The following is a 16,279-nucleotide window of genomic DNA, read 5'->3' as shown; positions in this document are numbered from 1 at the left end:
AACATGCTCATTGTCAAGAGGAATATATTGTAATGCGCGTAAAATGTTAAAATTGACGTTTTTTAGTATTTACGTATATTTATTTTATAAATGGCCTTTATTAACTAATTGTAAGTCAAGCATTATTATAAAACGTTTTAATGTATTTTTCTGAGCTTGTATAAATAACTGAACATAACAACTTTTCTAAATAACAAGGTATATTCATTTATATTAATATTATAATATTATAATATATTTTTTTCATTATATAATATTATAATATTTTCTTTCTAATATTATCATTATTACTGCAAACTTTATCCTTTTACTGTGGATGTTATTATGGTGGATATTATTATTGATGCATATTATTATTGATGCAATTTTTATAACAGAAAAAAATAATAAAAGTAATATATAATCTCTTTTGTTTATGTTTATTATGTCGCGCAATGCATATATTTATATACAATAAGAAGTAAAAATCTCTTTGAACACAGCTCGCGTAAATAATCTTTTTTCCAATCAGATTTATCCGGCAAACTATTTCCATCATCGTGATATACTCTTTTCCGGTGTGCTTTATCGCTCCGAGTATTGTTTCCTAGGACACAGATATAATTTCAATAAAATATTTTTTCACTGCTCTCTCTGTGAGAGAAGAATGACAAGAACATGAACCGGCACGTGGCAAAATCGGCGCATGCTTACAAGGTAGGTAAAATTTTCGCTGCGTGACCTAGAATCCCGCAAGCCCGTGAGAAAGTCGGGCTTTTCCTGATCATCGACCCTCCGGGTCCAGACTAGTTCGGCAACTGCGAAGTGCGACGTCAATAAGTACGATATAGCACAAGGACACCTGTTTGCCTCGAGCGGCATGCACGGCGGCAAGCGTGTCGTTTGCAAGCGCGTTACGAGAGACAATCGGGACGCGATTGCGAAGTTTACACCTGGTCGCGCGTGACGTACGAGAATCTGCTTTATATACATTTCAGTCCCCGTCTTTCAACACCATCATGTCAATCTCCAGAGTCGCAGAAATAGAGTCTCGATCAACGGGCCAAAGATTAATGATAAACAAGCACAATCGATTGTCGTGTAATTTATATATGTGTTCTCATTATTTGTGATAATTAAAAATATATAATGATTTTATATAATAGAAAAAATATATGTATATACTTAGGAAGTGATTCAGTGAAAAGTTGAATATTTCTCGCAAATTTTCTTCGAATGCATTTGACAAAATTACTACGGTTTGTAAAGAGCGTTTGCCATTGTATTCATCGTGGAATGTCCTACTTCTTGGCCGCCACGCGCCGTTCAATTTGCACGATTATCTAGTCTCGGTTGATACGCTAAAAAGTATCAGTACACGCGGGACAGTTTTGATCATGATAAAGAGCCGAGGACGATGACGACGATGACGACGAGGCACGACATATGTCTCCGTTCGGTTTTATCTATATCCATGCCTGTTGCGCCCGACAATCCCTCTCTTTATTAGCCCTCTCTCTCTCTTTCCCTTTCTTTTCCACTCTCCGACGCCTCCGCAACTTTCACCTGACCACCCTCTCCCACCATCCGCTTCCTTCCTATCTCTCCTCTCTCTCTCTCTCTCTCTCTCTCTCTACGCTTGGCAGCTTGATACATCCCTGCGGACCGTACGAGCGAGGAGAGCTTTCGCACCCTTCCACCCAGCCAACCTTCTACCCTTCGCCGCTCTTCCGCCGAGTTGAGCCGCGCGCGCGACTCAGTTACTGAGGTAGTGGCGACTACACACCATACACCAGCAGCAGTATCCAGTCAGCACCCGCTTGTCAGTTGGCGGATATCGTGGCGGCAGCTCGCCATAGGGTTTCCCGACGGACCGGTGCGATTTCGCGCGATTATCGAGTGTTGCCGGGACCCAAGGGAGAGCGCGTACTAATTAACGGCGATAGTTAATTGACGAAGAGCACGAGCCGCCAAGAGCAATTGACCGCACGCGCGCCGACGCGAGCAGTTGCAGCCTGTTGCAAGCGCCCGACTCTGACGTGAGTTCTCTCTCTTACCTTTTTTTTTTCTCTTCCGCAACTATTTCATCGCGTCTTTTGTAGTCGATATCGAACACGATTAAAATTTTCCTCTCGCAATATCTGATCATATATTAATACTGTATTGATATACCAGTTGCATATGATGTTATATCAAATTCCTGTCTATATTTTTTGCAATTTAACATGTGATTCGAAAATCTTTTATATATTTTCAAATAATAGTTTTAAAGAATTTTCAAAGAATATGATAATTATCTCAATGGCATTTCAATATTTAAATTCAGAGGACGTAAATCCTATTGAACCCATATGTCAAAGTAACATATAGTAATTTCGACATATGGAATACTGTTTCTTGTTATTTTTATAATCTTATCCATATATTATAAAGTGTATTATGCGTATCGATAAATGTGGAAAAAAAACGCATTTATAATAATATTTAATCAGCCCTATTGATAATTTCGATGTAGCTAAAAAAATTCATGACGAAATATACCGTATTACGCAAACTCTGCATAATTTATGTGCGTAGCGTGACCGAGCGGACTGAATTACTTAATTACGAGGCTTATAACAGGTCATCGTGGGGGATGTTACGGTAGTTTTCGTTATTAATAAGCCGATGTGCGCTCAACGCTAGCGATACACAATATTGATACGCGCGTCACGAGCTTCGTCGATTGATCGCCAACATCGACATAACGCAATCGCACTCGATTCGGTTCTTTTCTTTTCTTTCCTTTTCTTTCTCTTTTTACGATACGACCATCTGTCACGCAGCAAATAGCTGTTGAGAAAAATAGAACGTTTATACCGGCGGAAAAATCTCGTCAGCCACTTCAATATACATACATGTCTCTCTCCATCTCTTTTGCCTTTTTATATCGCGTGCCGGAACATCGTGCGAGCGCTCTTTGGTCTGCATTTTCCAGTAACTTTGCTCCTTTTTTAATGCAACGCGAGCGCGACACATACGCGCCGCCATAATAAAAAAGATGTAAAAGACTTGAGAGAGCTGTGAGATATGCACCATGAGAGTATCGATTCTCCGGAGCAAATATAGCCACTTTCGTTGAAAGTTCCTTTGTTCCCTTTACCGCGGTGAACCATATGATAGCGTGTCGCGCGCGCGATGAACAATGGTAGTAGATAGTAAGACGGCGCGACGAGTTTATTGAATTTTCCCCAGGAACTTGCATCTCGCGAATTTGCATTTATACGATTGCGTACGTACCGAATACGAAAGATTCTAGCACATGTACTACAGAAAATTGTGGATTCTTTTCTTTTCTTCCATCACACGCGCGCACGCATTAGCAATTTGTAATTGTAAACAATGTAATTTATATTAATGAATTAATTAAAGCGTATCAAACACGTTTTATTTAAAACAAGACTTAATATTTCTATCTATTTTTTAATAATTATACTTTTTATATTGATAACATTGTTTGAAATGACAGTGATTTTAAAGTCGCCTGCAGTAACGCATTATTAAAGTAATTTAACAATAGATAAGCTGCCTTTGAATCAAGATATATGTCAGTGCGTATACCTTTGAAATACCTTTATTAACGATAACAGACATTACAAACAATTTTCATATACGTATTATGAGTATATAAAGATTATATTCAAAGCCAACTTTACATTTGCTAACATTACAACATCATAAAACAATGAAGTAAATGATGACACAAAAGTTATTTAAAAGAGTTGATACAAATATTATATATCTGATAATATAATACCAATGTTGCGCTGGAAAGACAATCATCGATTTATACTACTTCGTGAGTTGAAGTTCGAACTAAGTTCGAGCAAGGTGAACAAAGTTCGTGTAAAATATTTTTCTTGTATTCGCCTTACCTTGATAGAAGCATGATAACACACATTATTTCCTACGTTTTCACATAAATTCCTTATATATCGGGTGACTTGAAGTTTTCTTATAAAAAGCAATATTGCCGACATATGCTAACACATTGCAATATATAAGAATCCCTGATTGAATCTTTTTACGTATATATTGATTTTTTTTCTCAAAATAGGCGAAAATGTCATATCGTTCCGTTTGTTGTGACTCATATGAATATCATGTTTCTTCCATTTTACCCTAAAAATCCGATAAATATGTGACAACTCGCATGCAAAACCCATTATTATCGAAATGCGATAACATCGCCGTGCGGAAGCATTTCGGAGTCATGTTTGTGGCCAGCGATACCAGATTTCCGATTCGCAGTGCATACTCGGTCGCACATTCCTATCGTCGTTCCCTGAATATTTCTCATTTTTCAAGGCTCAGCAGGATAGAAAAATTAGATCGAGGAAAATAAGTGAGAGAACGTGGGCGATGTACAACTCCCACGCCCGAAAAAATCTGTTTCAACTGATATCGCCGAAACTAGGAGACGGAAGAAAGATAATAATTCACGATATATATATATCGATACATCCGCACAAACTTGACACGTTAATATTCATAAATGGTGGAGCTGTTGACGAGTTGGATTACGTTGTAACACGAAATTAGAATTTCTATTTAATTGCGAAATATCCATAGGGAAATGATATAAGTGCCGTTACTAAGCTTATTTCAGCATGAGTTTCTATGCTATCCCATATAAACTACGTGTGCATGTATGTGTATATGTGTGTGTATTGTGAAAAATTTATTTTATTTACATATTACATTTATATTTCATAATTATTATTTATATTTTATCCAAATGTTACCCAGGAAATTATTCTTGAAAGAAAAAGAAAAAAGTCTTGAAGAAAAAAGATTTAGCCTGAAATGGAAAAAATATCTATCATTATTATATCTATCGTTATATATATCCATCATTATTAAATCTATACGCTTATGCTCTATTAAATAAATTTCATTGTGCTTACAACGATAAAAATATTAAGAAAGAATTAAACTGACTACATATCAAATGCTTTTGATAATTATAAAAAGAAATACAAAATATATAAATAGAAGATGTAAATAAAAATATTATTAAGAAACACACACACGTAAAATACATATTCTTTGTTATTTACATATTCTTAATTGAATTCGAAATTGTGTTTGAAGAAAAAACAATTAATGTCGCAGAGGAACCCACTAAGTGCTACTTCAATTTGCTTGGGAAAAGGACAAAGTTTTCATGCGGCTTCCAGCTACTATGATATTTTTCTACAAATGATAGTTATCAAATGAAAGGTTAGTGATTAATTTTAATGTAATTTTAATGACTTACTCATAATTTTTCTTGTGTTCTTTATATCTTTCTGCATTGGTTTTTAGATAAAATATTGCTATATTAGAAAAGTGATGATATTTTTAATTACAACATAATACAGCAATCTATTTTTTATTATGTGTATATAAATTTAAATACAATTAGAATCCATAACTAGAAATCTAGTATTCATATTTCATATTCAATATTAAATATGATTGTCTAATTATTAGTTGAAGACAATGTAATATAACAATGCATAACACGTATAATATAATAATATAATGTTTTATATAACATAAGCAATTTTTAAAATTAGAATAACATTAATATAGCATTTAACGTTAATATAAATTAAGAAATATAATATAAATTTTTTTCAGAAGCAATAAACAACACAAAGATAGTCTTGTAAACTGTGCATATATAAATATTTGTATATTGTCGCATATCTTTATTGTTGTAGACAGACTGAAATTCCGCGCAAAGCAATTAAAATAAACGATACGATACAAATAAAATAACTCCCAGTGAAATGGATGAACCAATAACACGAGGCGGCAGGTGGGTTTGTCCGAACGATCGGCATTTGGCGTTGCGAGCAAAGTGAGTTCAAAAATTTATTTTTAGCATATTATTTTCAAAGTAAAAGCCAATACCTATAAGTAAATACGCGAATTAAAACAATTTTCTCATATCTAACAAAAAAAAAACAAAAGAGTATTTTTTTGACATGTAAAATATAATAGATAAAAATGTAAAAGACAATTTTTTTTATAAATGTTTTCTCAAATGTATTCAGGATTGAAATAACTCTTTGATCTGGAACAAATATTGCCAAAATATATATAAAATATTTTTGATATAAAAGTTTTATATTTTTAATTTTATTTTATATGAATTGTAGTTTATGTTTCTAACTTTTACATTTTTATAATTTGACAAAAATAAAATTATATATATTACATTTTTTGTTATATTTTATTATTGATTAGTGTATTAGTGCTATATAAAATAATTTATATTTATATGTATACGCGATATTCAATTTATTACAATTATAGAAGAATGTAGCATACAATGAAATTTTTAGAAATTATATTTAATAATATATAAGAAAGAGATATTTTACAATTTGTAAAGAACGGCCAAAAAATAGTAAAATCGCTAAAATCTGCAAATAACAAATAATTTAACTAAAGTTTAAAAATTTCACTAATTGAAAAAATCAATATGCTAAATTTTGTCGAAGACCTGTTAAGAAAATTTAAACTGTTGGATTATATTTATACTGAAAAATTCTCTTCAGAAAAACTTTTTGTAGGATGTCACTCTTTGACATTTTTTAGAGTAAAATCATCGTGCTCGTTATGAAGAGATTATTTTACCCTTCGGAGAAACTTCAAAAATTTTGAGTAATACTTGAATTTAAAGAGATTATTTGTTGGATATAAAAAGTAAACTCTCAAAATTTGATCTTGATACGTTTTATTCAGCTTTGTTTCTATCTCTTTCTTTTTCTTTTAAAAGAAAGTTAGAAAAGAATATTCTTCTCAATGATTTTATAATATTTATCAAGTATTAGTCAAAAAAGCAATCACAAATTATTAATAAAAATTTACGCTACAGAAATTAATGTAAGAATTTGTTTCAATCTCTAAACATATAAAAAAGCATTTATAAAAAGTAACGTTTTTTTATTTTTATTAATTATAACGTATCTAGAATTTATTAAAATATAAAAAAAACACATCACAAAAAATTATCTGTAAATTGACACATCCAGATCCGTCTCGTGAATAAATTCTATTATAAGAAATATGTTTGTAGAGAATATAATTTCCATTATATTAATACTGCAAATAAATTATAAAATATTTATAAATAATAAATTTTAACAATTTATATATGCAATATACATACATATGTAATAAATAATTGAATTTATACAGATTGCGAACAGGATGGTCCGTGAAAACGGGATCTTTCGAATCTCATGGATGGGGAGAATATCCAAATTCTTATATAAGTGGTTCCAATCGTTGCGGACAACCCTTTTTGCTTAGTGAAGATGAACGACAAAGTATTATTCAGGTAAACGTCTCTCATAATAAAGCGACACAATTCAGAATATATTATTCAAACTTTTCTTTCGACTCTGTTATTATTGACACGTGATAAAACTAAATACTTTCGCAACATTAGGAAATATTATATTACATTGAAAGAAATAACTATGTTTATTATTTGGAATTGTACAAGCATTTTGGGATTATATCAAGCATTAATCTGAAATAATTTATGGTAAAGCGATATGATGATTTACATCCATATTTAATGATTAAGCAAATAATATGCATTATATTTAATATATTCAAAAGAATGTCCGTGGGATTTCCAGATTATTTATGTGGATATTAAATAATTCCAAGGCTCTTTTCTCTGTAATTAAAAATGTCTGTAGTAGTATAATTACGTTTCTCTTTAATCTATTCGATTATGTGATAACTTTAATCCTTTCATCTTCAAACCGCAAAATCATGTTAATAATTATGTTAATATATATATATATATATATATATATATATATATATATATATATAATTATAGTTTCAAACAAAATTAAAATTTATTAAACAACGTCACTTCGATATACTCTAATAGAAATGGATTCTCTATTATATTATATTTATTTGCGATAATACGTTTTATGAAATATGTAATTAGCATGAAATGTATTGCACAGCATAAATAAAAAGTTGAAAAGCTTGATAATGATCTCGTCTACGTTTTTAAAAACTTGAATAAATAAATTTCATACAACTGAAAAAATTAGATTTACATAATCTAATCTTTAAATTCTCAGAAAGGAAGCATCGCGTTGAACAGAACCTTTTGAACGATTCTATCAGAATAAATAAATTTCATACAACTGAAAAAATTAGATTTACATAATCTAATCTTTAAATTCTCAGAAAGGAAGCATCGCGTTGAACAGAGCCTTTTGAACGATTCTATCAGAATTAGACTTCGATTTTTGGTTCCAAGTGATGGTTGATGTTTCTACAGGTGATACAAAGAGCCGAGGCTCTGGATCTATCAGAGCAAGAGCGAGTCGGTAGACTCGTCGAGAGGCTGGAGAACATGAAGCGGAACGTGTGCATCGTGACGTCGACTAGGTCGAACGAGAGACGCGGTTGTGGAAGCCGATGCTCCGGTGGAGCCCATTGCGTCTGTTCGTGCGCGCTCTGCGGCGAAAAATTCGGCACAGTGCTGGGGGCGAGCGCAAACCTCTGCAAGGACTGCCACAGGTACATCTGCCAGAAGTGCGGTATCGAGGCCACGAGGCTTAATCTGCCGAAAGGGAGCGGCGACAGAAACGACGCGACCGCTTCATCGCGCAGCTCGTTGCGTCTCATGAGAATCGCTCAGGAACGAATGGCCGTACAAAGAATCGTTCAAAGATCCCATGGCAACGCGCAGAAGCAGTTTCTCTGCCGGATTTGTGCCGAGACCAGAGAGATGTGGAAGAAAAGCGGCGCTTGGTTTTTCAAAGGCATGCCAAAATATATCCTACCGGAGAAGAAGGTATGGAAATAAATAAAAAAAGGATTTCTTCATATTGCATATATATTAACTATACTATACTTATATTTTCGGCTAAATTTAAACATTCGAAAAAGATTTTAATTATCTCCCTTACTTGTTGACGCACTGAAAATTATTTTCTATCTAAAAAATATTATTTTACTTGAATTAAAAAAACAATTATTTAAATTTAATCATGCATTTCAATTAAATCATGTTCTGTGAAAAATTCCATAATACAAATTGTTTCGTGAAAGGCTGAAAAACTGATATACTGTAAATTAAATTAATTATACAAATCTATAGTTTTTTTTTCTATTTCATATAGGTCATTTTTTAAAATATTTTGTTGGCAATTCCATATTAAAAAATTATTTTAATCTTACTGATTTAAAAAAAGATCTCAAATATTGATTTAAATGATTTAATGATTTACAAGATTAGAATGTTTTTTATATTATTTTATGATTTCTTTTATAAAAAAATGAGATTCAAAACTTATTTAAAATATTCGAATGTCTGATCTTAAAATTAGATCTTAAAATAGTTTCAACTAATTAAAATTGATTTAGAATTAGATCATTCTCTTGCTTATCCATCGAGTCTTCATACACGTCACTAGCGCAGATACAATCAGGATATTGGAATACATTGCAACCACATTCCCGTAAAGCTTGTTTTACATATGACAGAAATCGAACACTATCTATCCATGCACGTGGCACTCGAGTTTCACTGATTTCATATTGACATATATATGTGTTACATGTATGAATCTCAATATTTGTTTTCTCTTTTTCGGTAGCCATACTAACATATTGCGCTCATTTCTGCTAGTTTCCTATCAATATTAATGAATGCAACAAATCGAATCAAATGTTGTTAATTGTTCAACCGTAAAAAATATTCTATAAAGTGTTGATGGAAATATCAATGCAATATCATCGATAAATTTAAACTCTTCCTGAGATCTTCATCGATAAATAATAATATAAAACGTTACATATTAGGAACGTGGGTGGTCTCGACCTAGTCACAGGACGTCGACATGGACAATAAGCAGATCCTTAGATTCAACCGATGCCCAGGACTCTTCGTCCGACGATGACGCAACGCGACGACTCGCGGTAACTCGCGGTCATTCCATCTCGCCAACGAATCTATCAAGCAATCGAGAAGGCACCCCTACCAAACTGACAGTTTCTAGTCCCGCGACCAGCACCTCATCGCCGAAAAGTCCTCGAGGAAGGCCAAACGGTCTATCGCCTTCGGGATACCGCGAGGATGCCGGTTCCGACAGGCTGGACAAGTCTTGTCTGTCGATCGCATCACAATGTAGTCGACTTTCGCCCACGGGCTCAATCAGCACCCCTCGATCAAGGACGAGCGGCAGGAGTCCGAGCGGCCTGCAGACCGAGCAACACGTGTCTTTCGAGAACATTTTCGTCGACGACGAAAAGGCCAACGAAGCCGACGATGATGAAGAAGAGGATAGTGAAAACTTGAGTAATCTCAAGGACGCTAATACCTCCCTGGATCGATCGAAGAGCACTCAGGTACAATCTCTCAGGTAAGTAAGGATGACGAGCGGGGTGGAGGTTTGAACTTATACGAGGAATCGCCACCCTGAACAGACTGAAGACACCGACGATAACAATGTCGCCGATGACGCCGACCACGCCGGTCAAGCGGTTTCAGACTATGGGCAAGATTCTCGAAAGAAATACGGAACGGGACGCGAACAAATCCTGCTCGAATCAGGACAGCTCTTCCAGTGGGACTCGCAGCAACAGCCAAATCAAGGCATCAAGAACCCCGGAATACCCAAAAGGTCAAAAATCATCTTACTAGTACTAAAATAAATTATGAGATTATTGGCCTTCAGCAATTTTAAATAATTTCATATTATATTTTTTACAAATATTTTTTAATATATATTATTATATTTTCAGTAATGTTGATTATGAGTGTGTTTTATATTATAAAATTATTAATAAAAGAATGTATATTGATGAACATTTTGTCAAAACTTTTTAAGTAGTTTTTGTAAAGAAAAACTCAAATGATTCTAGTATTATAAATCATAAGAAAGAATTTTAGTTTATTAATAAGTGCAAATAACAAATTTTCTTTTTAAATTAATTTATATTTGGAACTTATCAAGGTATTATTAGATTTTAATCTACTGCAAATATTATACGAGAAATGTAAAATTTTAGTAGTAAAAGACCAATCATAAAAGAACTGTGCTATAACAATAAAAAAACTAATAGTTTATCCTAATTTAAATGGAATTTTAAATTAAATATTGATATAAAAACAGAGACGGGACAAGACTATGGGACTCTCGAAGTCTCCTTGCGATACGACCCGGCCGATCAGTGCCTCCAGTGCAAAGTGGACCGTGCGCGTCGTTTAATACCTATGGACATCCAAGGCCTCGCGGATCCTTTTTGCAAGCTGAATATATTGCCCGTCGGAAAGGTAGCGACGAGCAGTCGATTGCGAACAAAAACGGTACACAAGACGCGCGATCCCGAGTTCAACGAGACGGTGAATTTCTACGGGACGACAGAAACCGATGTATAGATCAATATCGTAATATATCAATCAATCTACTCACGCGAATAAATATATATTAAAAATTTTTCTCTTGCTAGATCTCGAGTGGCAAGGCGTTGCACATTTTAATCATCCAGGACGACCCATCGGGCCAAGACTTCCTGGGAGAGGCGAAATTTCCTCTACACGAATTACAACCATATCAAACGAAACATTACAAGGTTCCTCTGCAGGCTCATTATCCGGTATGTTGAATACAAAAAAAGTACAAAGAAGAATCTCTTCATATTTTAGAAATTCAATATAATTCATAGAAAGTATCTGTAAGAATTTTTCTAGATTATATTTCTAAAAATTGTTCCATCATAAAATATGTAAGCACTAATCAATGTTGATATTGATTTTGATTTCATGACAAAATTGTATAAAATTTAAAAATTTGAAAAATTCTAATTATGAATTAAATGTCATAAAATAAGTTTTAAAATTTTTTTAAATAAATTTATATAATGAATTTCTATATATAAAACTATATTTAATGACGAAAACAAATACTTTATTTAAACGCGAGATTTAAATCAAGCATTAACTATTCATAAAATAAATGTTACAACCCATGGAGTACGAAATAACAAGGTAAACGAATTAGCATTTCATCAACGTACATGTATGTAGTACATCGATTACTTTAATGCAGGTAGACAACGAAGAGGAAATTTGGGGCATGTGTTCAAGCGGACGCGGACAGATACAGATAAGCCTGAGCTATTGTACGCGTCGACGTGCATTGCTGGTCACTATACACCGCGCTACGAATCTCCTGCCCATGGACAACAACGGGTTTTCTGACCCGTTTGTCAAGCTAGCCCTCGTCGAGGATGCGACCGACAATCATCGGCAGCAACGGTTCCTAGATTTCTCGACCGCTCGTGCTACTGCCAAGAAGCTGAAGAAAACGGCCGGCCGCAACTCGCAGAGCACGAGCATCAAACGCAAGACGCTGAACCCAGAGTGGAACGAAGAGTTCGTTTTCGCGACTCGCTTGACGGAGCTGATGAAGCTGACGCTATGTCTCTCTGTATGGGACAAGGACTTCGGCAAGAGTAACGATTATTTAGGTAGTATGAGCTATTGTTAATTATTTTGTCTCATATCTTTTTTAAACTCTAGAGCTTACTTTGAAAATGTGCAATCTAAAAAGTATGAGTCACAATCCTGCTTGAATTAAATAAATTAATTATGTGTTTTGCAATCAGAATTTAATTTAAAATTACTATGTGTATATATTATATTAATTTAATCCTCTATTATTTTAATAAGTGAGAAATAGCGACTCTTCTCTACTTATCATAGCTGTGATAAATAAATCAATATTATTAGAATTTCAAAAAATATCTATTTCAATCTCAATCAATTTCAATGTTTTAACATTAAACAACTAATGTTGATCAATATAATAAAAAATTCATTGATATTTTATTAATCTATTTGTATTAATCAAATAAAATACTTGCGTATATGTTTGACGTGTCTCTACACATGTATTTTAGGCGGCCTCATGTTGGGTTGTGGCAGTAAAGGGGCGCGTTTGCGGCATTGGATAGACGCAATCAAATTTCCGGATCATCGTCATTTGGCGTGGCACAACCTGGCGGAGATGGACGTGCCTATGGAATAAGCTTCATCTCAGCGAACCAGAATAGGTCAAGATTAAACACGCGCGAAACATGCGGGCTTTATCGACGTCATACACCCACGCATGTATGCATACGAAATGATGTATTTAGCGCGGATTAACGATTTACCGCGTTATTTACCGTTGCTCAACAAAATCAAGTATTATAAAATAAAATAAAAAGATTGATACGAGAAATAAAGACAAGTATTCCCCGATTACAATTGTATTTGTACTTTTAATGCGTTCATATATTATATGTGCATTATATATACAGTTTTCTTACTCATATAGCTTTTACTTTATAGTAGGTCGATCTTTTATAAAGATAGACAGAATATCTCTTAATCGTTATCGCTTTCGGTAGAATCTTCCTCCGCCTCTTGCAACCATTTAATGAATGGCTGGACGGCATTTCTCACTTTACTGTGAAGCACATCCGCATCCTCGCTAGTGGATTCATACCATTCTAAGATTTTCTCTTCCGACAGTATATCGCGATCGTAAAACTGATTCAACAGGTGTTGTGTATATGGCAGCAACTCGTCGGTCGTACTAGCAATGTCCTCTATAGCGCGTAAACAATCATTTTGCGCATTTTCATTCTTAACATAATTCAATATAATAGGATTGAAATAAGTAATGATGGCTTTTAGATTCTTTTGATAGTTCTGGCTATTAACGGGAGTTTTCGTTTCGGCAAGATAATGTAGAGGCAAACTGAGAATCGCTTTAATGACATTGTACGTCACCTCACGGATGGTGACATTGTATGCGTATCTTGAAGAGTTTATTTCTAGAATTAAATTCTCGCAGTTAAGCTTATCCTGATAACCACGTAACAGACTATCGATAACTTCGGACAAAAACATATTCGTGTCGTCCGGGATCGGTGAATCACGTTCAGAATCCTCTTCGCTACTAGACGATTCTGTGGAGCAGTTATCACATTCGGCTAGTTTGTTGTTCTTAAAGTACAAAAATTCATCATTAACCTCGAGTTCTAACATTTTAGTCTTAGATACACCAGAGGATTGAGATTCGACGATTATATCAATGTATTGACTACGAGCAGCAACATCAATTTCAGGACATAATATACATCCGTCTATTTGACTACCATACCTGACGATACAATTTGGAAACAAGATACTGTTTACAATAGTGCAATTATCCTTGATTCTAACGTTTGAAAAGATATAGGAATTACGTATATTAACATTACTACCTACAATGCAATGGTCTGCTATTACAGATCTTGCAACTTTAGTATTATTTCCTAATACACTGTTAAGTCCAAGAATACAGTCTTTTTCCAGTACACAACCCTTAGCAAGAGCAGTTTCGTGTTTGTACGTGCTCTGTGGCATGTATATAAAGTTCTTTAATGAAGAGAAAGCATCTGCCACCAGAGGAAAACTGTGTCTACGTAAAATATCATGCGTAAGCATATGGTAAGCTTTCCATGACGTAATTGGCAAAGCATAATCTTCTACATCTAACTGCTGCCAATAAATTCTTGAGTCCAATATCTCTTCATTCATCAATACCCCTCGAATAAAGTCATCCATAGTCTAAAGAGAACATTTCAATGTGATAAATTATATTTGTTTTATTATTAATATACAATATTGCATATTGCAATTAAAGATAATCATGTAAAATTTAACATTTTATATTAAAAAACTAATTCTTTAATTACCTGAAAGTCAAAATTATCAGCAAAGAGTGGTAAAACAGATGGTGAACACAAATAAATATGAGTGTCTAAATAGCACGTATTGAGCTCTATTTCACTATGATCAAGGAACCAGTTTAACTCCAACTTTACTTTTTTCTCACTATTTTTTAATTTTGTATAATATAGCATTTTATTGCTGCTTTTATCTGATACAACCAAAGAGGCTTCCTCACTCGTGCAAGAATTCTTCGTTGTACCCAAGTTCCGTAATACCATAGTCATAGTCGCACCTTTATCTTTCTCAACTTTCAAGCAATGCGCATTGAGCAGAGATTTAAGATCCGTAGTGACAAATGTGTTTCCACGAATTAATATAAAGTAACCTCTTATCCAACCTTTTGTATCAATGTCTCGCAAAGCATCTCCAAGAGAGCTGCAGCCATCCGAAATGATCAGAGATATTGTAGTTCCCTTGTAATTCTTTACCTTTACATATTCCTTTAGTAGATCAATATGACTGCTACAGTAAAGGAACACTTCTTGTATTCTAGATTTTATCAACGTTTCGAGCAAGTAGTCGAACAGCGGTACATTTATTACCGGCATCAAGATGCTCGGGAATATGTTTTGCGATGGAGTCAGACTTGTTGTAAAATCATCCGCAAGAATGACAGCTTGCAAAACATCCTTCTTACACATTTTTGAAGTCATTGTCTTGAGTATCGTATTAACAGTTCATACGTACATAAATGTCGATAATTCGAATATATAAAACAGCGTTATAAATACAAGAAAATAATGCGCATACAAAATATTTATATCACTTGTGAGACAAATTGTCTCTCATACTGGGTCTGTTCTTTTTAGCTGCACTGCTACACTAGTGCAATAAGTTAGAAAGAGACAAACATACTTTCTTTCACTTTAACTAATTGCACTAGTGCAGCAGTGCAGCTAAAAAGAACAGGCCCCAAGGTCCATATTCTGAATCCTCTTTTATCGATAAAAGTGCCTCTAAAAGTGGCTTATAAGCCAATCAGAAGGCTTATAAGCCACTTTTAAAGGCACTTTTATCAATAAAAGAGGATTCAGAATATGGACCCAAGTCATATAAGCCTTCTGATTGGCTACAGGCCGCTTTTAGGAGCACTTTTATCGATAAAAGTGCCTCTAAAAGTGGCTTACAGCCAATCAAAAGGCTTATAAGCCACTTTTAAAGGCACTTTTATCAATAAAAGAGGATTCAGAATATGGACCATAGAATTTATAGACTACTCCATGTGTAGCATTTCTAAGTCTATGATTGGCTGCTTGTTTTATTTAGGGAGCTTTCTGGCAAGAGACACACGATTGGCTGTCAAATAGAAAAATTCTCGGGACTTTAAAAATTTTCCATTTCATAACCAAGGTTACGTTCCAAAACGTAAGTAACCGAGGAAATTTTACTCGAATGGCCGTTCCGAAACTCTTTTAAGCCTTTCTGATTGGTTCAAATCGGCCATCCGAGTAAAAT

The 16,279-nt window shown here is 34.0% G+C and overlaps 2 protein-coding genes across 7 annotated transcripts; one reads left to right on the top strand and one right to left on the bottom strand.

The window, feature by feature from the left end:
* The first annotated feature begins 1,412 nt into the window (after window positions 1–1,412).
* On the top strand, window positions 1,413–13,303 carry LOC145965503 (rabphilin-3A). 6 transcript variants are annotated; one of them, XM_083089162.1, is made up of 11 exons: window positions 1,596–2,018; window positions 5,134–5,241; window positions 5,731–5,866; window positions 7,213–7,354; window positions 8,330–8,848; window positions 9,859–10,418; window positions 10,483–10,679; window positions 11,172–11,431; window positions 11,509–11,655; window positions 12,108–12,528; window positions 12,961–13,303. In XM_083089162.1, exons 3-11 carry the CDS (start codon window positions 5,796–5,798, stop codon window positions 13,086–13,088), a joined length of 2,445 nt encoding a protein of 814 aa, XP_082945288.1. In that variant the 5' UTR covers window positions 1,596–2,018; window positions 5,134–5,241; window positions 5,731–5,795; the 3' UTR covers window positions 13,089–13,303. The 6 variants fall into 6 exon arrangements, with proteins under 6 accessions (XP_082945296.1, XP_082945288.1, XP_082945257.1 ...); XM_083089131.1 differs by having other exon boundaries at window positions 1,597–2,018; window positions 5,727–5,866; XM_083089146.1 differs by having other exon boundaries at window positions 1,597–2,018; window positions 5,113–5,241; window positions 5,727–5,866.
* On the bottom strand, window positions 13,296–15,647 carry Eif2bepsilon (eukaryotic translation initiation factor 2B subunit epsilon). The gene is made up of 2 exons (XM_083089180.1): window positions 14,788–15,647; window positions 13,296–14,659 (listed from the first exon to the last, which is right to left on the bottom strand). The coding sequence occupies exons 1-2, from the start codon at window positions 15,475–15,477 to the stop codon at window positions 13,430–13,432; spliced, it is 1,920 nt and encodes a 639-aa protein (XP_082945306.1). The 5' UTR covers window positions 15,478–15,647; the 3' UTR covers window positions 13,296–13,429.
* Between the last annotated feature and the right edge of the window lie 632 nt (window positions 15,648–16,279).

This window comes from Camponotus vicinus, unplaced genomic scaffold (genome assembly GCF_025532165.1).
Source record: "Camponotus vicinus isolate PSW18456_S1 unplaced genomic scaffold, iyCamVici1.0 SCAF_1, whole genome shotgun sequence".
Classification (NCBI taxonomy): Eukaryota; Metazoa; Arthropoda; class Insecta; order Hymenoptera; family Formicidae; genus Camponotus; species Camponotus vicinus.
This window is presented reverse-complemented; position numbering and strand designations above follow the sequence as displayed.